Source organism: Phaethon lepturus, unplaced genomic scaffold (assembly GCF_000687285.1).
Source record: "Phaethon lepturus isolate BGI_N335 unplaced genomic scaffold, ASM68728v1 scaffold7493, whole genome shotgun sequence".
In the NCBI taxonomy this organism is placed as follows: domain Eukaryota; kingdom Metazoa; phylum Chordata; class Aves; order Phaethontiformes; family Phaethontidae; genus Phaethon; species Phaethon lepturus.
This window is the reverse complement of record NW_010529650.1, coordinates 23673-47515: the sequence shown is the minus strand read 5'-3', so window position 1 is coordinate 47515 and position 23843 is coordinate 23673. Positions and strand designations below refer to the sequence as shown.

At 46.4% G+C, this 23843-nt stretch overlaps 1 protein-coding gene across 1 annotated transcript in view; it reads left to right on the top strand.

Moving 5' to 3' along the window:
* Positions 1–296: 296 nt before the first annotated feature.
* LOC104618422 (voltage-dependent calcium channel subunit alpha-2/delta-4-like) overlaps positions 297–23843 on the top strand; it is a gene marked incomplete at its 5' end in the record, with an annotated part of 45660 nt that continues 22113 nt past the window's right edge. The window contains 11 exons of the mRNA XM_010284005.1: positions 297–413; positions 1906–1965; positions 3555–3717; positions 5956–6087; positions 7126–7186; positions 7768–7918; positions 10320–10394; positions 11611–11700; positions 19669–19782; positions 20886–20964; positions 22998–23131. Of these exons, the coding sequence (XP_010282307.1) occupies positions 297–413; positions 1906–1965; positions 3555–3717; positions 5956–6087; positions 7126–7186; positions 7768–7918; positions 10320–10394; positions 11611–11700; positions 19669–19782; positions 20886–20964; positions 22998–23131 (1176 nt within the window). The remainder of the gene's footprint in view (positions 414–1905; positions 1966–3554; positions 3718–5955; positions 6088–7125; positions 7187–7767; positions 7919–10319; positions 10395–11610; positions 11701–19668; positions 19783–20885; positions 20965–22997; positions 23132–23843) is intronic.

The following is a 23843-nucleotide window of genomic DNA, read 5'->3' as shown; positions in this document are numbered from 1 at the left end:
CCTAATTTTCAGGCACCAATAGCTTCAGGTACATTGCTGCTTCCAACAGCCGCAAGCTCACAATTGGATCAGTTGCTTTTATTTAGACAAAATGCTTCGTGTTATTGCCAGTGATCTGCACACACCCAATTATGGGGTTAAAAGGGAAGAAAGGCAGAGATGGGAGGTGGTAAATCAGACCAGTTCTTTCAACACATCTTTCTTCACCAAAGACAATACCCAGCTAACAATAACAGATTCACCCCTCTCCTCATGAGCCTCTTGCTCAGCAGGATTTTCTGCTTTCCCTTGGCTAGAAATACAAAGATGTGGAGCCAACTCTGAAGATCAAAGAAGTGGATGGCTTGGAGCTGGTGAAGAAATTCTCGGAGCAGATGGAAAGCATGCTCCACAGGAAGGTTGAAGCTGTTGAGGTATGACCATGGGGGCTATGGGAAGGAAGTCCTCTCCTGTCAGCCCCAGAGCAGTAGACGCAGGCCTCCTGCCTGTACCAGGAGTGTGTGGGCACAGAGGTTGCATGAGGACTTCCTTGCCCAACCAAATGCCTGCTGATGCAGCTGGTTCACGCTGAGCTTTAAGTAGACACTGGTAGGAGGATGTGGGCGTTCAGACAAGGGAATGCTGGCTTCTCCTTCAGCCCGAAGTAGGAAATAAGATAAAAACAAAGTCTAGGAATAAATATGAGGAATAAACACTCTTTTCTCCTAAAAGAGGTTTGATTCTAGAGCTGTTTAAAGAGAAAAAAAATCTCTCAAGTGAAAATAACCTTGCATAATGCCCTCTGGGCTATTGAAGACTGGTAGCTTGTTTCAGCTGTGTGTGTGGCTCAAGGGAAATTCCTGCAGCTCCTGAACACGAGCTGTGTTCAAGGAAGGAGCTTGGATTTCCAGCTGTGTACATGGGGAAGCGTGGAGGAGGTGGCAAGAGGTCTTTAACTGTTGCTGTGCTGGAGATCAGAGCAGGTAATCATTATGGCCCCTCTTATTGCATCTAAGGGTCTATTATATTCCCTTATATTTACCCACTATGAAAAGCATATTTCTGTAGTCACAGAGCCTTGTCTGTTTAAGGCTCTAATGTGGAAAAGTCATCCAGAAACACATCATTTGAATCTCAAAGTGAAATGTGGGCATATTTAGACCCAGGGCTTTGGCCCATAACATTAAATTCATAGCCAGACTTTTCCAGTATTTGGATTGCCTTATCCTTTGTGAAGGAGCAAAAAGTAGTTTTGCTGAGACTGTTGCTGATTGTGCAACTCTGAAAACATGTACACGTTTAGCTGGATTCCTTCCCAGTCTGTACCGATCGAGAATTAGTGCCCCGAAGCATCATATTGGAGAACAGTAGTTGATTATATTGCTTCCATAAATGGTAAAAGCTTATAAATGGCCATAGCATTGCTGAGCCCTTTACGAAATCAAGTCATGGGCTTTGTCTCGGTAACAATACCAGACTGAGACTCCCACAAGGCCTTTTCCTTTGATGAGATACTGACATCAGGCTGGGTCTGAAATGCCTTTCCCATGGTTTTTTGGAAGGGTTCATGGAAAATGAAATTAAATCTCTGACTGTTGTTTCTCTAAATGGACATGTTTCTGTTTGTATATGTCCTGTGATATCTAAGATCGCTCAGGGGTTTAGTAGGGACTCTGGAGTAAGTAGGTGTGAATATACTCAGCAATAAATAGCTGCAAACATACCTTCCAAGCTGTAAAGTTGCAGCACAGAATGACAGGTCAGCAGAAAAAGAGGGAAGTTTATAGCCCCATGACTCTGTGTTGTGGTGAAGGTGGCAGTCATGTGTCTTTTCACTAACTGTGTGAATGGCTGATACATCTGGAACAGCTTCTGCAGGGCTTTCCACAGCACCCCCTCACCCATCTTTCTGTGTGCTTGCTTTAGAGGTTGGTGGAGGCAGCAGAAGATGCAGATCTGAACCATGAGTACAACTCCTCACTGGAGGTAAGTTTATCCCTGTCAGTGACAAAATACAACACGCATCCTCAGAGACTAGCCAGAAGGCAGGCCTAGCAGCACCCAGCCACCTCAGGCTCCTAGACAGGGTAGGAGTTTGCTTGTCTTCAGGACTCACAGCTTGTCTAGAAACCAGTGTAAGCAAGTGACTCCCTTGACAGATCCCAAATGCAGTAACACCTAGGAGGTCAGTCCCTTTGGCTCCAGGACTGGAATGATTTAGGAAGACGTTGCGTTGCATGATGTTATTGGCATTGCATGTACTGCACACCAACGTTGTCATTATGTGACAAGTTTGTGCAAATTAGCTGGTGCTTTGTGGGTTACTTGACTGGAACGAGCTAAAAATTGAGTGTGTATGAGCAGTGAAGAGGACGCTGTTACAAACACCCACAGCAAAACGTTAATCCCAGTAAGATGAGTTTCTTACCATCTGTCTCAATGGCTCCCATCATCTTTTCTCTACCCTGCAGACACCCACTTCTCAGGACTCCCTGTTAGGTGAAACCTTGCTGCTGTCCAAGCAATTTGGATAATTGGCTTACTGTTAAAAACTGTAGCCAAGCTATGCAATTATTGATGGTGAAGGGGCCTGGAGTGAAAACTCTGATGAAAAAAGTCCACTGTCCACAGTAATAGCACAGAGTGCTTAGCGGAAGTACAGACTACCCCTGCAAGTACACTTCTCCATGCTGGGAAAGGGTGGAAATGAAAATGCTTCTTGAAATCACGCTATCTACCAATTTCCTCTCCTACCTCTTTAAGCATCATGTTACAGTCATGCTAGTTGGGTCAGCTGCATTCACAGTAAGGGTCATGGGTGAGTTGGGGTACATGACCCTGTATTTGCACACACAGCCCACACTCCCGAGTACTGTTAGTGCTTGAACATAAATCCTTGCATAACCTCTGCCCTCAGATAAAGTCAACAAAAATCTATTAAAAACACCTGTTATTTAAGGCTGAGGAGTGTCCTGAAGATACTAAAGTGACCATAGATGCTAAATCCCCAGTGGCCTTCACAGGGGGAAAACTGTGGTGTCTTTGAACACCTTCTGCTCTCTCCTTTGCTCTTGACAAGCACCTTCTGCTTGGAGTGGCAGAGTGAGGGGATAATCCTGCCTCGATGTACATCAGGAGTTAACTCCAGTAAATGACAGCTGTAGAGACAGGGCAAGTAAGGTCAGCATTGGCAAGCCCTGTAGCAAACTTGGGAGCCAAACGCAGTGAGACACTCCACCTCTCCACCTAGTCACTTAAATACCTCTGAGGGACCACAGGAATCTGTCAGTGTGTCCCTTTGCTCTCAGGTGGCTCTTCTGCTGTTGGTTATGACCATGCTTTCTGTCATGTGGGCAGCTGACAATAAGAAACCAGGCAGAAACCATCATTTGGGCAGCTTGACACTTTTCAGTTGGTAATGGCTCTTGTTTGCTTCTCACCTTGATCCTGTTTGAAGCCCAAATTCTCCAGATGTCCCTTCTCTATGTTTTAAAGAGCATTTTTTTCCAAGCAGTACTGGTAATTGTCTTATTCTCTCTTGTTTCCTTTCTCTTCTCCATTGTCTTTGTCAACAGTTTGATTACTACAACTCTTTCCTGATTAATGACAAGGATGAAAATGACAATTATGTGGAGCTCGGAGATGAATTCGTTTTGGAGCCAAATGAGCATTTCAATAACCTGCTGGTGAACACAACATACAGTGATATCCAGCTCCCCACCAATGTCTACAACAAAGGTAACAGCCTCTACTGGCCTCTACTTTCTCACTACTAGTAGGTTGCTGTGGAAACTACCAGTAATAATACTGAAAAAAAGCATAGGAATAGAAAAAAAAAAAACAAACTGACAGAAAAGAAAACAGGGCTGGAAAGGTACTGTCCTAAGGCATGGTCATGTCTGTGCTGTAGTTTGTCACTGTGACAGGGCTTAGGTATAATCCGCTCTTGGAAGACGTCTAATGATGGACAGTCCTCCATCTTAGGCAGGCAATGTAGGCTCTTAGGGTGCATCTACCCCAGCAAAGCAGTTGAGAAATAATCTGTAATGTGAATTTATTAGCAATTGTTACTCTGTACAAAGGTCAGATCTATGAAGGTCTTTAGATGTCAAGGATCTCATTGGTTTCAGCTGAGAAATTAGACCCCAATTACCTTTGTATTATAAGGCACTAACACCTCACGGGGACACTCTGGTGAGCATATCTGTAGGGGACTGGGGGTAACTCACAAATGCTACTGGGACATGACTGTTCTGGGCTATTTTGTGTTCTCAGCAAGCCTTTGGCACTTTGGCAGCTGCAGGAACCCAGGGAGGCAACTGAGGCTCACACGGCCTCATTTGTGCCCGGTCTGTCCCCTCTCCCCCTGCACATTCACACCACTCTCTCTACACTCCAGAAATCGGTCCATCCCCAGGCTGGTCAGCACACCGCCAAATCTGCAGGCTGAGACACCAACTGCGATTGTCCTAAGTTTACTGCTCTTTTTGGCCAACATTCAAAGCTGTCTGAGCTGGCTCCTTGCCTGCCTCCCCATCAGCTCTTCCACTTGCATATGTTTTGGCAAGGAAAAAAAAAAAGCGCTATTACTTCTCGCATAGATGGAGCTCATTTACAATCTTCAGGACCAGACGGGGCAGACTCTGGTGACTGTGCTGACAACTGCTGCGTTATTTAGAGGCACAATAGAGGGAGTTCTATTTCTCCCATGATTTTAAATTAATTCCATCTGGTCTGACAGCCCCAGACACTAAAATCTGGCTCACAATAGAGCCACCAGCAGAGCTGGCTGTGGGGAGCTACAGCGGAGCTACATGAAGTAGGCTGCTGCCTACAGCAGCAAACAGAGAGGTGGCCAAATGACCGCTGTCAGAGACAGCAGAGAGGCACTGCCCAGCTAGCTGATTTCTTGCCTGTACAGCTAAACACGAACCAGCTCCTCTGGCTACTGCTGGAGGATGAGCAAGAGATGGAGGAAGAGGAGGGTGCTTCCATGCCCAGGGGTCCTCCCAGGAGCAGTGCCTGGCAGTACTCACTCCCCTCTTGCAAGCGGCAGCAAGCCTGGCTCCCCACAGCTCTTCTGGCTCCCTTCCTGCATGCGTTACTTTGGCCTCATCACTGGGGAGTCACAGTTCAATTTTTCCCCTATTTTGACCAAAACCGCCTTTAGTAAAGTGACTAAACAGGAAGCGGTAGGTCAAAGCCCCATCCCTTTCCACATTAATACAGTTAATCCTACAAGGACCAGCTGCTTATAATTCCCTGTTTCTATTGCTGCTGCTCTGTTTGGTCTCCTGAGGCAATGAGTCAACGCAGGCACCAAATATACACTGCCTCTTATAAGTTCTTGCAAATCTGAAAATTCCTATTGATTCTGATGAGATCAGGGGCACAGGAGGACAGCTCAGGCTTTATGAAAGAAAGGACAGGCAAAGAAGAAAAGAAATAATTTTGGGGGGAAAGAGAGAGAGAGAGAAACGGCATGTAAATTCTAGAGCTCCTTTGTCTTAGGTAATTACATCTAGCATAATTTTAAACACACTTTGTGGAAAGGCTGTTCCACTTAGTGGTGCATCAGGCAGTTGACTTACAACAGCCGCACATCCCCTCTTAGGTAGCAGCTGAGACCTGGCTGCATGGCGTGCCAGTTGTGCTCAGCACCATGCTGGTTTTCCTGGGTCTCTCAGAGCCCTCTTCCAACCGGACGTAAAGCCCAAGGGCAGACAAGGTTGGAAAGGGAAATGGGGATAATAGCACATGACCAAGCTGAGATCACCTGTAAGTGGCCAGTGGAGACCTGCCCTCCAGGATTTACTTGAACGATGCATCCAACTCCCTGCCCAATGCCAAAGCTTTGGACAAGGCTGCATTCCTCCTGGGGCTGCCTTTGTTCCCATCCCCCTCCTCCATCGGGGGTAAAGCTGTCCTCCCCTCTTGTGCACACTTTTTCCCCATTTTCTATTCTTTCCCCCACAGACCCTGACATCCTGAATGGCGTTTACATGTCAGAAGCCTTGAACCCTATTTTTGTGGACAACTTTGAAAGGGATCCCACGCTGACCTGGCAGTACTTCGGCAGCTCCACTGGGTTCTTCAGGCTCTACCCAGGTATAAGAGTGGAGATTGGCTTCGCTCTTCCAGCGCAACGCAAGAGTCTTGCAGGACAGTGTCCGTGCCATGGAAGAGCCCAATCTGGGAAGATTGGGAGCCGCATGGCCCCGTGAAAGGCAGGGTGCAGTGAGCAAAACAGCCAGTGCATGGGCTACTGCCATTTAGGCTGAAGGAATAGCATCCGTGGCAGGCATAAACTCCTTTTCCCCACATGGACCAGCCCCCCAGACACGTTGGCCTTGCAACCCCAGAGGATTCTGCTTGCAAGGGTGTGCCTCAGGCAGGCTGCCCTCCAAAAAGCTCACAAAACACCGTGGCAGGACCTGCAAATATTGCAGGTGGTGTGCAGAGGCTGCAGGAGGCCTCCCTGCCTCACTTTCCCCTGTGGTTTTTAGCAGTGGCCATGGCATCTCTCCCATCTCCGAGGCCACACATGGCAGATGCATCTGGTCGGCCTGACTTGTTATCCACTCACCAGCTGCGAGCGGCACGTAAGGTCACGGTGCAAGAGGGGGGCCTCGTGCTCAGAGTAACCCACAAGATCCTCCACAGCTGTAGCTTGGCCTGGTGGCCCTTTCATCAGATGGCTGCATGCCCTTGTTCTATGACCTGTCATGTGTTGTGCAAAGCAGAGATGACTGAACGGAGCCTTTAGCAGGGAATGTGGGACATGTCCCTGTCCCTGCTGCTGCCTTTTTATGCCCTCAACCATCCTTGGGGAGAAAAAGATGTTGTTGAGAACTACATCAAAGTGGCAGAAAGTTCAAAGTAAGTGCAATTGCTCCCCAAATTCAAACAGGCTATGCCTAGGTACTATTTTTAACGGAAATTTAAAAAACAGTTTACTGGGAACAGCCAAAGACCATGCAGCTGTGCTTGTATTTCTGCAGAATGGCCACTGCTCTTGTTGGCCAGACTTGCGTGCCCCGGCGGGGTAGCCGGGTCTCAGCAGTGACCAGCAGAAGTGTGGGTGCCTGGGGAGCGGATGCCTGCCTGTTTGTGTGTGTTGATTGCTCCTTTTGCCGCACCCTTCAGGAATAAAGTGGTTACCAGATGAGAACGGAGTCATCTCCTTCGACTGCAGGAATCGTGGCTGGTAAGAGTTTTGGAGAGACTTGGCCAAAGCACCTTTCAGTCTTCCTCTCTCCCTCTTTTCCAAAGTGACGCCTTGGGGAGCTGCTGATCAGCAGCTACTGCTCCTGCGAGAGACGGGGGGTACATAGACAAAGGCAATAGCAGGTTAGGAAGCCCTGCCAGCGCCAGCCTTCCACACGGCATCTCACATGTGCCACATAGAAATTGCCACCAGTGTATCCTTCTGTCCCATCCTCCTTGTAGTTCTGCAACCAAAGAGATGGGGCTGTTCAGACTCCAGAAACGCAGGGCATTTACTCAACCCATGGCTGACGGAGGCTTTAGCAACTGTCAGTCTCAGCTGGATCTGGGCACATATCTGCAGCCGGCCCAGCACGTGCCAACGCGGGAGGAGAGACGCTGGGGCCAGCGGGGGTGGCAGGCTGGTAGGAGGAGCCCCATCCGATGCCCAACCTGACCCTGCTGGAGCTGTGCTTGTGGTGCATGTTACGCTGGGGCTAACGTCACATTACAGCATCGCGCCTAAGCGTTCTTCCTCCCTGTATGCTTACCTTGCTTCCTTGTGTTCTCCTTTTTATAAAGGTACATCCAAGCAGCCACCTCTCCAAAGGACATTGTCATCATTGTGGATGTCAGTGGGAGCATGAAGGGCCTGCGAATGACCATTGCCAAACACACCATCATCACCATTTTAGATACTCTGGGGGAAAATGACTTTGTCAACATCATTGCAGTAAGTATGGCCCATTTCCGGTGCTGAGTTATCTTACTCGTGCCTCATACTGACTCTTCAGTCCCCTTAGCAAACTGCATAATAGCAAATTACTATGAGGTTCAACAAGGGCAAGTTGCAGGGCCGTGCGCCTGGGTCGAAGCAACCCCCGGTACCAGCACAGGCTGGGGGATGAAGGGACCAAGAGCAGCCCTGCTGAGAAGGACTTGGGGGTACTGGTGGATGAAAAGCTGGACATGAGCCAGCAATGTGCGCTCACAGCCCAGAAGGCCAACCGTATCCCAGGCCACATCAAAAGCAGCATGGCCAGCAGGTCGAGGGAGGGGGTTCTGCCCCTCTACTCTGCTGTAGTGAGACCCCACCTGGAGTCCTGCGTCCAGCTCTGGAGCCCTCAGCACAGGAAAGACACAGACCTTTTGGAGAGGGTCCAGAGGAGGGCCACCAAAATGATCAGAAGGATGGAACACCTCTACCCATAAGGACAGGCTGAGAGATTTGGGGTTGTTCAGCCTGGAGAAGGGAAGGCTCTGGAGAGACCTTATTGCAGCCTTTCAGTACTTAAAGGGGGCTTGTAAGAAAGATGGGGACAGACTTTTTAGCAGGGCCTGTTGCGACAGGACAAGGCGTAATGGTTTTAAACTAAAAGAGGGTAGTTTAGACTAGATATAAGGAAGAAATCTTTTAAAATGAGGGTGGTGAAACACTGGCGCAGGTTGCCCAGAGAGGTGGTAGATGCCCCATCCCTGGAAACATTCCAGGTCAGGCTGGATGGGGCTCTGAGCAACCTGGTCTAGTGGAAGATGTCCCTGCTCATTGCAGGGGGTTGGACTAGATGACCTTTAAAGGTCCCTTCCAACCCAAACTATTCTATGACTCTATGGGCGTTATGGTGGCGTAACTGCAATACTTAGTACCTGTGTTGGATGGGGGATTAAAACCAACTACCCCTGGAAAGTCAGCTTTGTGTGGTCAGCAGGTTGGCTAAGTCATCTCACACCCCTTTATGGAGGATGTTAGCTCTATCTCTTTGCTTACTTAGAGATGTGACTGCAACAGGTAAAGTGCTGTAGAGAGACACCTCAGCTAACAGGGACCTGAGCTAATAAATTCAGCCAGCATAGCCTAGCATAATACTGTGTTTGGGTCCGGTAGCAGTATGATCCTCAGGATAATGTTTCCAGGCTAGAAAATTGCCACCATATGCCTTTTTCTGCACCAGCATCCTGCAAAGCTGCAATCCAGTTCAGAGGCAATCTGCAAAGTCCTGCGTGGAGTTTGGTCATGTTGCCTCAGCATTACTCTCTCCCTTTTTAAGCCCTGGCCAGGATGGGCTGGTTACCCACAGAGAACCAGCACCACTGACTCCAGAAATCAAAACTTTTCCATGATCCATGACAAGACCGGGGGGTTTGGTGCCAGGTTAAAGGCAAATGGCTGCTCACCTCCAAATTTTCAAAGCTAATTCAAGCACCATCTCTTTTGCCAGGCTCCTTTCTATAAGAGTTTGCCAGGGCACGGTCACTGAAATATAAAGTCTGGTTTTTGTTGATAGCTTCTTATTGTGTAAGATAGTTAGAAAGTCCAGTGATGACAGCTCTGTCTTTATATGGCTGAATAGGTGGAAGAGTGAACAGTGTTGGCAGAAAAATAGAGGGACGTCATTAAGGAGTTGGAAATACCATCTGTTCTTCAAAAACAACCCCAGAAAGAGCATATAATATATATTGCTTTACTGTACTCACACCAAGAGCCTACTGTCTCAGACACATTATAGCCTGACCTAAGCTCCTATTGATCAGCTGAGCATCAGTCATCTCTTAGCCATGCTCCTATGAATTATGCTTTTCTGAACCTTGCAGGAAAAGGTTTACGCTGGCATGTTTTACCTCGCGTAAGTATCAGGCTCCGAGCATACACCCCACTAATTATCACAGTTGGTGGATGTGTGGTAACTTGATATGTTATCGTTCAGCCATGTGCCAGAGGCATCAGCCATTAGGCTACAAAACCACTTGCAACATTCGGCTAGAGACTGGGGACTCACAAAATCTCCAGAAGTCAAAAATAAGTGCAAATAGTTCTAGAAGCAAGGCCAGGGGCATAAGCTTAATAGGTTGTGGAGAAACTCTCTGCAGTGTGAGTGGAAAAAAAAGTAACTTTGTATGTGTAGATATGCCCAGATAGAACTCAGCAAAACATCATAATTAATGCATTATTTAAACAAATATAAGATTTTATAAAAATTGTAATTTGCCATGATCACTGCAAACCGTTCTTAAGAGAAATATGTACAAAATGGCATAATGCTCCATACTGTTTTCTGAACATCCACCTAGGAAGTGAACCTATTTTGTGAATTTTCTCCCATTACAACCCCTTTCTTTTTGTTTTCTCTTTGCAGTACAATGATTATGTTCATTTTATTGAACCCTGCTTTAAGGGTATCCTGGTCCAAGCAGATAGAGATAACAGAGAGGTGAGTACCGAGCTCTATCGATGTTATTCAGGTAGTTCTCTTAATGTAATAAGGACATGGGGTTAAGATGCTGTGACGTGAAACTCCGGGGACAAGAAACAACCATCTCCCAGAAGCACGTGGGTTTGCATTTCAGAAACAAGTACCAGTTCAGTGGTGTCTGCTGGCCCCATGGTTCACCTTTGCTTACACGAAGTGGCTGTAATACGGGGTCAGCTGGCTGAACAGCAGCAACCAGCTTCCTTCTGTCACAACGGACTCGGCACCACCGCTGCCGGAGCACGAGCGGACCCAGCTCAGACCGCTGTGGAAAAACAGCGTGCAGAGGGCAAAGGTTCTCCATCTTTGAAACCCCACATTCTCAGACAGGAGAAAAATCAGCCCTTTCCTGGTGACTGAGTTCTTAGCCTGGCCTGATCCTCTGCCAGGGTGGACTGCCAGCAGGCTTTCTTTGATGAAGGTTTTTGCTCCTCTATCCAGGAGGGCTCAGTAGCCCTGAGGTGGTCAGCCTGTGACCAGCTGCTCCACTATCCTCTGGGCTGACTTGTATTTTTAGCCGCTCTTACTCTTTTTCCTTCCTTTTTCTCTCTATTAATACCACAGAGGTAGCATATCCCTTCATGTCTTCAACAACCATATTTCTCTCCTAATTTCTGTCCCAGCTTAGCCCTGGGTCACAGAATATGACTACAGAGCGTGATGTCTCCTGCAGCATTTCCCAAAGGATCCCCAAGCCTTTTGGACACTGTCTTATGGAGAGCACTCTGGGGGTTTCATTTACCACCAGATCAATGCCTCTTCAGTAGTAGACAAGTATTCAAAATTTTTCTTTTTCCCAATCCTGTTGCTCTTGCATGCACAGGAATGTTGTGGGTTTTTTCCTGAAGGGAGCGGATAAGGGAAAGTCCCATTTCTAATAGTTTTGTCCCTTGCATGATGTTTCATGGCCTGCCAATGGTTCACAGCCCACAGGCTGAGAAATGCAGTCCTGCCGTGGCTGCGTGGGCAAAGGTGCAACATGATGGCATTGCCAGCAGAGCAGCCACTTGACTTTCCCACCTCCGTCCATCACGGTGCTGCGCTGCCCTGCCAGCAGTGGCAAAGGATCAGGATCCCAATGGCACAGACTTTCCCAGGTTACCCTTTCCTCCCCTGGTCCAAGGGAGCACCCTGCCTGCAACTCACTGCTGCCTTTTTCCCCCTCTCTTCTTGCCAGCACTTCAAGCAGCTGGTGGATGAACTGCAGGCGAAAGGAGTGGGGACTGTGAACAAGGCTTTGACAGAGTCCTTCAAAATCCTGAGGGAGGTAAGAGAGTGGGTGCCGATGCTTGCGTTGGGCACACGTGTCCCTGCCCACCTCTACTTTCCCCTTTACATCTAATGACTTAGCACATCCATCACGGTGCTGCAGGGGGGAAGCGGTATGAGCTGATCTTATGGGCCTCAAATTTGTGACAAGCAGTGTGCAGGGGTGACCTGGCTTTGGGGAGGTGTCAGTTTGCGTGTGATGCGCCAGGACTGCTGGTCCCTGCCCAGGAGGGGTCAGCTCTTTAACGAGCACCACAACCAACCATCGTCCAGGCGCCTTGGTTATAGATGGTGGCAATAAAATATAACCGATCAGCTGAGGGCAACAATTCTGGTCATAAGTAATGTTATTAGTGAGCCTTAGTAAGTAGATGATGATGAAGGCGGGAAAGATTATTCTCAGGCTTCAGGCTTATTTCAATGTCACTTTGCTGGGTATCAGTGCTTGGGGAAAAAAATCACAGGTACAGGAGAATTAATCAGTCAATCTGATCATGTCCTGTGATAAGAATCGTAAATGATTCATTGCCTTATGTGAACAATTGGGACTTCAGTAGCCCGGAGGTGAACATATGACTTAACTCTCTTTCTTAAGGAATGTTAACAAAAAAGGACCAAGAACCAGCTGAGCACCCCTACCTCTTCATGGCACTGTCTGTAGTGGGGTTGGCCTAAAGATGCCAATGCCTTTGGTGCTGACAAAAATATGTACACGGTATCATGCTAGTGGCCGTAACGATGGTGTTGACATTAAAGGTAGAGGTATTGACACCCTGGGAAGGATTCTCCACTCTTAGTTATTTTACAGACTGAAAGTTTAAGTTTGTTGGCTATGGTAATGCTGTTCCTCATTTATGCCAGTGTAACCATGATCAGAATTGAACCCAGGGGTGGTGGTAGCTGAGCTGACTTGTCAGTGGTAATAGAAGCATAATGGTTTTAATGGCAATCTGAGAAGAGCATGGTGGCATCGCCATAACAGGCTAAGCACTCCTAAGTAGTAATGGTTCCACATCTTTAGAGGGAAGATAGTTACTGAGATGATCAGGGAAGCAGTAATAATATAAACCTAGAACAATTACATGGACTAGATTCCTGCTAGATTTATCTACATGTATCCTTTCACTTTATGACAAAGTCAACTTTATCTTTAAAACCAAAGATCTAGAGCCTATATAGGCCTGTGTTGTATAAATCTGAATATTTAAACCATTTTCCACCAGAAGAAAAACCATTTCTTAATACCTAATGTAGCACTGGTTATGTGCAGTGGCAACAGATTAGAGAAGCCCAATGCAGTACAACTGCAGACACTCTCAACCAACACAAGTTTGAAGGTCTCGGTGGAGAATAAGAAAGCCTGCTTGCCCCAGCTGAAATAGCAGCTGGTCATGCCAGGCACAGACAGCAAAACTGGTCTGGGTCTACTAATGAGGATACCTCACACCTCTTCGCTGGTAGACATGGCTTGCCCACTAGACTGAGCAATCCTCAAGCCTCCAGGAGGCAGGACCTTTATAAAACCCTGCAAATCTGGAGCTAGGCATGCCCATGGGAAATAGAAGGTACCTGGTAGAACAGCCAAGACAGAAGAAAACTGTTCTTCACTGACATAGCTGGACCAAAAACACCTCCAGAAAGTGATGTCCATGCAGCCCAGTGGACTAATGTAACTCCACTGCAGTAATAGAGAAGAAACAGCTCTGAGAGTTCTCTTAGTACAGCACCCAGTGGTGATAAAACCTTCTGATGTTACTCACTCGCAAGGTGAGGTGCTGCTTCCCTCATGCCTTTTGTTATCACCTCAGATCTGGGGAGAGGGCAACTGACTCGGGCACTGGAGCATCTTTCCTTTGAGCATCTGCAGATGAGGAAAGGTGGCTGTTGTCTCAGTGACTGCTGCTGTCATGCTTCCCTGCACCTTGGGAACTGCTGCCCATGAAACAGGAGCTCATAAACAGTAACTGTTGTCAAATAAAGGTGTGAAACAGGGCTATATATCCCTTCCAGCCAGCTTTCCTTTCCCAGTAACACCAGTCGCAGCTTTCTTGTAGCGTGTCATTCACTGTAGCATGGACCATGATCGCCTCCTCTTTAGCAAAATGGGACCTCAGTCCAAGGTCACTGAAGCCATCAGCTGGGAGCCTTCTTCGCAGCCAGCTGTGGGATGGCTGCATGTGCAGCAGGAGGGCTGCAGGACCTCCTGCAAGTAATTTTGCAGCTTCATCCCAGGGTTTCTGTCTGCCTGGTGACATTCAGAAGAGACAGAGATTGTGTCCCGGTGCACACGCAGCAGTGCCAGAGACTGCACATACATAGGCATGTAGAAACACACCCGTTGTCCTGCAGCAGCCTTCCCCAAAATGTAGCTTCCCTGGTAAAGGCTCATCTAGAGAGTGCCTTGATAACACCAGCCGGAGGACCCCAGGCTCTGCAAGTGCCACAGCTTAAGGCAAAACATACCTGCCAAGTGCTTGTATGTTGTAAGAACTCTCTGAAATCTTCTCTTGGAGCATCTTAGAGCTGTATCAGTGACAGGAGAGGAAAAGCGTTTTCGTCAGTGTGCGCTGAAACAAATCTGTGCTGCTGCAGTCGTGCGGGCAGGAGAAGGGGGAACTTTGGTGGAACTGGCCACCCCCTTCCCATCAGACAAAATTCACATTCTCAGCTTGTAATCGTAGCCATTCCTCACAGACTGTCCTGTTATTGTTCGCAGTAGCATACACAAGAGAATGAAAATGAAAATTGCTACATCACACTGATGAAACAGGCTTTGCTGATTACAACAGACAACCAGTAATAATATCTGTAATGAAAGTGACTGCAAAACTTCCCTGGTAATTTTCCTCAGCCCAATTGCTTGTAGAATTAATAGCCCAGCAGAGACCTACTCAATGAGGTATGAGCAGCAGAGAGGGGCTGAAGAAGAGCACAAACTCTTGCTGTCTTTGTTTTTCCTCCATTACGTTCTGGGGTAGACAGGGCATATTTTAATCCATGATGCAATTTACAGAATTGCTTCAGGAAAATAGTTAGCCAGAGCCTCCCCTGCCCCTCTCTGGCATGCGCAATAAACCACTTAAACTCTGTATTTCAATTTAGCCACAGCAAGTGGTTTCAATAAAATATGTGTCCCAGGGAAACCACGGTCTTAAGCACACATTTATAAAGTGCTTCAAAACTCTCAGGCGTCAAGTGCTATCTTTTGAGCTCCTTTCTTGTTTATCAGGTTTTCGTCTATCTCGCTGCTATCATCTCCTCTTTGTTTCAACAAGCTTGGCACGTCTTGTCCTCTCACCCTTTTCCTGTAGGATTTATACCCCTTTGTTCTGGCTGCTGCTCTGCTCACGGCTGCTGCCAGGCTGCCTGCCTTCCCTGACACGCCATCCTCCCAACAGTACGTAACTGCTGCAGCTGAGAGCTATCAAGTGCTAAGCAGAGCAGAATAATCACTTTCCTTGTTTTACACGCCATAGTCCTCTTGTCGCAGCCTAAGACAACAGCTACGTTTCTTCAGACGCTGTCACGTCGTTCACTCCTATCCAGCTGATCCGCCTCTGAGGTATTCCTCGCCAGTCAGCACGCGGGTATTTGTGTGTTGTTGCGTGTTTTAGCCTCTGACTATCCTTTCCAATGTACATCAACTGTAAAAGATATTTCTATACTTTTATAGATATGCCAAATACACGTGTGTACATATATACATATGCAAACACACGCCCCTAATCCTAAGAAAACTGTATATATATTCATATATTATGTATGAATCTTTTAGGATTAGAGAGTACAAAATCTGTGACTCCTTTCTCAGGAGCCACTCAGGGTATTTTGAAAGCTGATATTTTTCTGACCCTGTGGAGGAAAAGAAACCCCAGGTTCTGCTATCTGAGGCCACCTTGGAATGATGTCTTCTCTTAACACCAAGCTGTTTTAATAATACCTTGACTCGCTGCTGGACTCAGAAGTGACATAAATTTTGAAGCTTATTATGAGTAGGTCATTCTAAAATGGCTATAGGTGAAAAAACGGTGAAATTGGTATTGGTAGCTGCAACCTAGATTTCAGTGAGACATAAAATTCTGCGTAACTTGAGCAAACTGGTGTCATAAGAAGAATGAACCTGTCTGCTGATGTGAGTAATCAAAGGAGTTTTTGGCCTCTAATGCCCCAGCTGTGTGGGGAAGCATTAGCATCTGCGCACTCACCATAGGACTGTATTACTGATTTTTCTAGCAACATGCTAGATGTTTAAGGATAATTGCCCATCTAGTTTCTTCCCTTCTTGTAACACACATTTTCTGCTGATTCCCTCTTCATCCTTTGGGATCTCACACAGTCCCAGTCAGATCTCAGCCCATGAGGCAAGTAGTCCAGCAACAGCTTCTGCAATTCTTTCTCTTCCTGCTGAGCACAGATTATTCAAATGCTTTCAATTAACTTTTTCTTTAACCTTACCACTTTGTGACCCTGACTATAATTCATTCATTCTTTTCTTTGTTTCTTATCATTTCAGTGTGTACCCAGCCATTACAATATTGTCCTTTTGGTGATGAAGTATGGAGGCTATAAAGCATTTCTGTCTGACCATTTCCCTCTGGTTTTTATCATCTGGCAACATATTCTTTTTTTGCTCCCTTTCTTGTTTCTTCTCTGAGCATTTATAAATCTTTTCTTGATTTTTATGGTCCTGGATTCTGCAGCGTATTTTTCAGGATATGCAAAGCTCAGAATTTCCTGTTTACACCATTTTGCTTAATGCCATCTCTTGTTTCTTCACCGTCTTTCTATTTCTTTCTCTACTGCTAATTTTCTACCCATGAGACACTTTCCACTAAGCTTGAATTTTCAGTAATTCTGGAGGCAGGTCTGCATAAGAACAGGGCAGGAGGAGACGGAGAGGGGCTGCTTAGTCATCTGGCCAGATGTGTACATCAGCATGTGTGCCTGCACATCACTGAGCTATGCTGATGTTCCCATTGCTTTGCTAGTAACTCTGTGCCAGGCTATAACTGCAAAGGAAATGGCAATGAGTAAACAAGAGAGTACAAGAGACTATGACCCTGAATTAATTAAATCATGCCTGTTACTCCTGGCAATGTGACCAAAGTTATACAGGAGAATATGTGGCTCCAGCTGCAGCTTTAGCCCACATCTCTTCAGACATCTGTTATGTGGACATCTTGTTCTTCATCTCCCCTTCTTTCACGCTCCTGAGACTTCAGACAGAGCTGGGAATTATGCTTAGAGCTCGATATGAATGCTGTCAGAGCATTTGCTACAGCTGCAGCCAGCCACAAAAGGACCTAAAAATCAGGGATTACCTCTTGTTCATTTTTTTTCTAAATCTGTTTTTTTAATCTCTATTTCTATGACACTGATGATCTCATTTTCCCTGTTGAAAATATCATCTACTCCTGTAATTAGGAGATTGCTGGTTCTGATACAGCATCTAATTTCTCACTGTCTCAGTATTCTGAGGTCTGAAGCAAACTACATGAAAAGATGTCTTAAGTAGCTTGATGAAATGGTGGGTGACCTTAATTAAGTGTTAATTTAATAATCATGTAAAGAAAACATGTTGTAGATTGCAACAGTCTGGAATAAGCTGCTTTCCTAGCCACAAGGTTTGCATATCTGTGATCTGAACCTCGTTCTGACAGCATGTCCTGCACCATCGCAAGCCCACGCCTCCCTAATGGACGCTCGCGCTAGCCTTCCTCTCTGCTAATCTGCACGCAGCTGATCCCTGTCCTAGGAATAGCTCACCTGAGACTCCTTGTCTTTTTCCTACCTGATGGTCTGCAGCAGAATCCCATAGAGCTGTCAACTGCTCTTCCCCTTTTGTTTGCACCTAAGAGCATCCTGTGCTTGTTCCTGTTGTGCACTCTCAGCCTTTGCCCCGGGTCTCCTTGCTGAGCAGGGGGCACACGTGCTCTCACCCCTCCTGGAGCTCCAATTACCCTGTATCTGGCACGGGTGGGTTTTTTCCATAGCACAAGGTGTAGAAGCTCTCTGGACCACTGGAAATGTCAGATCTTGGGGACTCCATAGAGAAAGACATGGGAGATTCCCGCTGCTGGGTCAGCATGACCACAGCAGCAGAGATACAGGTTGTCTCCCGTCTGAATGTGCTGCTCTGGTGATATGAAAGCGGAGGAGCACACCTAACCACCTCACCTGATTCAGTCATTCACATGGATGTTTTGCCTGAGAACAGCTAGTTAGAAATGGCCCTGTTACATCATCCTTCTCTCTCATGATCATCTGTACTGACTCTGGTCAGTGATACAAGTAATGGGATTATCATGAAAGAGGGAGAGATGGGTTCATACATGTGGTCATTCAGAAGGCGTTGAATCTGTGATTACTGTAGTAGAGTAACAGGTACTTCGGTGATATTAACAGTAATGTTGAAGGAGGTAGGACTGATAACATAAATGGTGGTAGAAGGAGACGTTATGGTGCTATTAGCACTGAGCCTGGTAATTTCATAATAAGGGATGATCACAGAGGCAATGCACAGTGGTGAAATGACTGGGGAAATCTGGACTTGGAGTTCACTTCCAGGTATCGGTGGTCGCGATGTTAATCTACAGTGGAACCACAGTACTATCCGTGTTGGTAAAGACGTTTGCCTTCTATCCTGACATAGCATTACCAAACCAGAAGGGACTTGTTGATTGAACCCTAAAACATCTAAAAAGTCCCAGTTCATACATACCCTGTGCTCTCGTTCTCCCATCTATTACTTGCTTTCATTTTATGCAATTAGTCTTGCCACTTGGATACCATTTTCCTCATTTAGTAGATACAACTACCCTCTCCAGTTTAAAATTGCTTCTGCATTTGATATAACCTTAGTCACCCTTCAGTTAGTCTCCTGTGTGCCCTCCATCTCATGCCATTGCCTCTCATTAATCTCTTGTGCAGAGTTGTCATATCCTCCTCTTTCCGTATCTTTTAATTCTGCATCAGTTTCTGTGTCCTCCTTTGCTGTTAGACTTCTTGCTCAGAGTGTAGAAGCAGTGAGATGCTGTGCAAGGAGAAGTACATACCGACACCAAGCTAGAAGCCACAGCAAAGTAGCTGCTCATTTTTGTGCCTTAATGTCCACTGCTACCTCCTGTGGTGACTGCTCATTCAACACCTGTGTTGGTGCTGCATAAGGCACTTGGTTCTCTAGAGCCGGTGTACCTGAGGGCATGAGAGGCAAGTGGCTCTGCATGCAGGAGCACGAGAGAAGCAGCGTGCGAAGGCTGGTCTTCCCAGATGAACAAGGAAAGGGTCTGGCTTGCCCGTAAGTGCAACACCTCTCCATGTGTCCTTGGGAGCACATCAACCTTTGTACCGCAGTCCCAGCATACTTCCACTCTACCTGAAATATCACTTATGCACAGATAACAGGTCCTCTGTCATTACAGTTTATGGCCTTTCTATCTGGCACGTTCATAACCTATTTCAGCTCTGACGGCAGTAGCCTTCTTTTTTCATGTGCTCCTGCCTTTCTCTGCAGATTTCTTCTTTTGGCAGATTGATGGATTTACCCTGAAATAATGAGTCTGATTCTCCCCCTCCTCACACATTTTCTGCCAAAAAAAGTGACGGTTATTGCTGTCAAACCAGAATTGCAGTGTTTACGGTCGGTCTGTAGTTTCCATAAAAGAACGCAACTGTGCGAGATGTGAGGCGGCTGGGAATTGCACCCTTCCTCCACAGCACTTACTTTCTCCTTACTATCTGACTTCTATAAAGCCTCCTGGGTCCACATGTGCTAGGAAGAGCTGTATAAATAAAAAAATAATATGCTGCATACAAACACAGTCCTTATTTAAGCGGAAGTCTTTCTGAGCACAGTGTGAAGTCTGCAAGAGGACATCGGGATTGGGCCCATTGTAAACAAATACTCTGCAATTACACAGAAACGGCCTGTGCTGCAGTAACTAATGCTCTTGCTCTCTGCTTGTAGTTCAGAAACGCCGGTCAAGGAGGCTTGTGTAACCAAGCTATCATGCTGATCACAGATGGAGCAGTGGAGGATTATGAAGCTGTGTTTGAAAAATACAACTGGCCAGATCGGAAGGTTTGTCCGGGAAGTGATAAATAGAAAGGGCGAGGAAAGGCGCTATCCTGCTACGGTGGGAATAGAAGAGCGTGAGCCAGGATGTCAGGCAGAGCTGGGCATTCACCATCCTCCAATACCTGTGTGTATCCTGCTGTAAACACAAAAAAAAGCAGCCAGGCAGGAGCCTGCTGCAGTGATTTTAGAGGTGGCAGGATCACAAATGGATATCTGTAGGTCAATGAAGATTGATATCATCCTGACAAAATGATACATATCTTCCTGATAAGATGATTGATATCATCTTATCATCCTGATAAGATGATAAAGACTGAGCAGAGTATTTTAAAATTTAAAAAAACCCAAAACTTTTGCAAAGAATTTTAATCCCATCCAGAACTGTTTATAGTTGGCCATGTTTGGGAAAGGTTTGGCTACTACCGGTTCTTATGGTAGGCAGGAGAATGGCCCAGACAACCTCTGTAGGTGCCTGCCATCCCTGTTTACCTTGAGGTCTGTCATTGCAGGCTTCTACAAGCAAAGCAGACTGTAGAAATGGAATAGACCATGGCTCATCCTAAACCTTCCTGATTTATTTGTTTACCTCATCCCAGCTAGCAACAATGCACAAAGGGAGAGAAGCAGCCTACTGAGAGACCAGAGCGTGGGGCTGTTAAAGCAGTTTATTTCAGGGTTGGCTCTTTTGTTGTTGGTCAAACACAAGAGAAATGGTGAAGCTTTCTCTAAATGATTCATGGGGCCAACTGTTCCCCTGGGTAAAGGATTCCTGTGAGCTATAAACCTCTCAGCATGTGGTTGCTGAGTGCCTAGCAGAGCTACTATCATAAAATAAAACAGCATTTGCACTTCTGCCTTGTTATTCAGATGATCCCGGGTGCTACTTGGCTTTCTGGGCTTATTGTAATTGGAAATGAATTTCCAGCCCACAAAATGCGAAACAAGATGTGAGCAAGAGGCTCCTGTCTCTGTGTGAAGGCAGAGCTATTGCTACGCGCCGCAAATGGGCATTCGTGCCGGCGTATAACGGGATGCCAAACCTCGGCCGTTTGGATTTGGTAGCATATTATAGCCCAGTTCTTCTATCTTTGTGTTCTTGTTCCCAGGTCCGGGTTTTCACTTACCTCATTGGACGGGAGGTCACTTTTGCCCCCAAAGTGAAATGGATTGCCTGCAACAACAAAGGTGCTGTATGGGAATGGTTCCCCAAGCCCCGTCACGCATATCACACGTGGACTGCAGCCTTGGGGCCCTGGACCCCTCTAAGGCTTACCCACAACAGCTGGGGCCCATGAGTCCTTGGTTGGAAGATAACTTAAGGAAAAAGCAGACCTCCTCTATGCTGAGCCACCACATTTTCCTGTCGTGGTGCCAAGGGACACTATGACCGAGATCATGCTGGCTGTAGTCCACCTAAGTCCCTGTGCTTATTGTGTCCCAGTTGCTGGCTTTTGACAATCTGTTTAAAGCTCTGTCAGAAAGCCTGACATCTTTTGTCCGACAGGTAAAACTAACATCTCTTCTTTAAAGATTTTACAGCATTTTTCACAAGGTCTGCAGGTTAACTCCTATATCCTGGCCAAATTCTTTGTGTGCCAGTGGTTTCACTGAGGTGCCAGAATAGCTTGTTAATTCCATCCCAAAACCAATATTGTCTCTAGCTGGCATGAAATGGCGTGAATGGGAAAATCCACCCAGAGTAGGGGAGTCTATGCATTTGGGGCCAGTTAAAAAGTCCAGGGAGCTCTATGAGAGTCTGCAAGGGTAAAGGAAGGTGGGGGGGGTGCGGGGAAGTCTTCCGTTTGGGCATGACTTGGCATCAGTGTGGCTGGAGAGAGTCAGCAATGCTTGCTACATCAGTATCCTGCTTAAACAGGGAAAGGAAAGGAAGACTGAAGCTCAGGGCTGACTAGCTAGGTGTATCAGCTCTTTTCCTGTCTGAGCAGTGGCTCCAGCAGACTCTGAAATGCATGGGTGCATTTGCTACTGAAAATAATTGACAGATGAGAGCTGCTCACCTGCAGAATGTCTCTGAGCTGGCAACGTTCAAGGCTCAAATGTTAGTCTCTTAGCACTGTGAATCACACATAACATTTTTAGCTTTTGTTAGATGAAACAAAAACCTGGATTTCAGGTTGCATATTCAGCCATAAGATTAGTGACAGGGAATTCACGGTGCTGTTGGTTCCCCGTAAAATGTGAGAATGGATTCTCCTGAATAAACCAAAGAGAGAACAAAAATATGCTCTTTGCACTTGAATTCTCACTTACCAGACTTGAGCTCTGCAGAAGGCTCACTGATTTTGGTTCTTCTGTTTCAACACATTGTATAGCTCTGGTAGTCCTTGTTTTTAAGAACATTAAATCTGTTTCCACATCACAAAGCTTATCAGATCATGAGCCCTTTCACATGGCAGTCTTTTCCTAGTGATAACAAAAGTTTTCCATCTGTCTGACATATTCTGTCCTATACCAAATACAACCACTCAGTTCCATGTGGTGAGAAGCAGGACAAGTGTCCTCGTGACATTACACTGTGTTAGCATTTATAACCAGTTAAGCAGCTAGTTTTGAGGATCTTTTGATAACTTGAAAACATTCTTCCCCTGTACTCCTTGTTGTAGTGTTAGACTGTTATGGGTCTCTCTGCAGGGACAAGGCTCTGGAAATAGGTAACTTGCACTTTTATGTTCTGCTTACAATGGGTAGATGGAAGTAGTCACCATCCTTGGATGTAAAGCTAGGGAGACTGAAGAGTAGAGCGCTGGAAAAAATGTGGAAGAGAAGTTGGGAGTTTGGGCTTAATATAAAATTGGGCAGAGTAAGTGGGTAGCCTGGTGGAATACTTTGTTTGCATATATTTGGCCTTCAGGACCAAAGGCAGCCTGATTAGCAGGTGGTTTTGCCTAAGACTGAAAGCAACATTTTACATCTGCTTGGCATGATTCTGGTTATATCAAGGCTCTACTCTTGAGCATTGGTCCAGTATTTTGAGAAGAACAGAGCCAGTGTTTAGAAACTCTAGATTTCCACAGAAACCTGTGTCCACAGAAGTTTGTGGGTACAAGGTATGTCAAGGTACTTTTTGTAAAGAGCAGAAAAACCATCTGGGTAGATACAGTCTTTGACATCTAGTTTTCTAGCTTTGCACGGACACTCATTTAAAAATACAGAAGATGTGTTAGCAGAGTGACTCACACCTCTGTCTCTCCACGAAGGCTACTACACCCAGATCTCCACGCTGGCGGATGTCCAGGAGAACGTGATGGAGTACCTGCATGTGCTCAGCCGTCCCATGGTCATCAACCACGATCATGATATTATTTGGACTGAAGCCTACATGGACAGTGCGGTAAGGACCTACAGCACAAGCCTTTAGTCAGCAAACAGTAGGGCCTATGGGCCAAACTGACAAAGGTGTTAGACACCCAGCTAGTATTAGGCATATAACTTGTCCCAGTTTCCCATCTAAATATCTCATGTGTGTCAGAATCCGAATAAAGTCCTGAAATTTATGTAAAACCAGGATTTGGTTGATTGATAGAAATTACTGATCTCTGGCTCTGCTGAGACCGACAGTATTTCTTTTCTGCTCACTCCTGGAATTGAGATGTGTATGCAGACTCAGGTCTGAATCTGCGGTGACCCAGGAGCCCAGGACTAATCACAGAGGCACAGCATGACTTAAGTAGTGCTTCTGTGAAAGCAGGTTACGTTTTAAAGGATTATTCACAGGAAAGATTATTTACAGCTCAGGATACGGGTCACAGAGATTTATTTCCTCCAGCCCAGTAGCTACCTGCATACTGCTTGCCACTCAGAGATGCAGACCTCGGCTTGGGAAGCAGGCTCACCCTTTGGTTCCTTTGAGCTAGCAAGACGTAGTCACCGCAGCGGCCCTGGGCTCAGCCCTGTGGGTAAAGGACACGCCACGAAAGACCAGACAGCCAGCACTCCCACTGCCCCTTGGTCTGTCTCAGGCCTGCCCTACAGGAAGACTTAAGATATTTGGACCACGAGCAGCTGCTATTACAGCGTTGTGTCGCCAAGGCAGCTTTGAAATT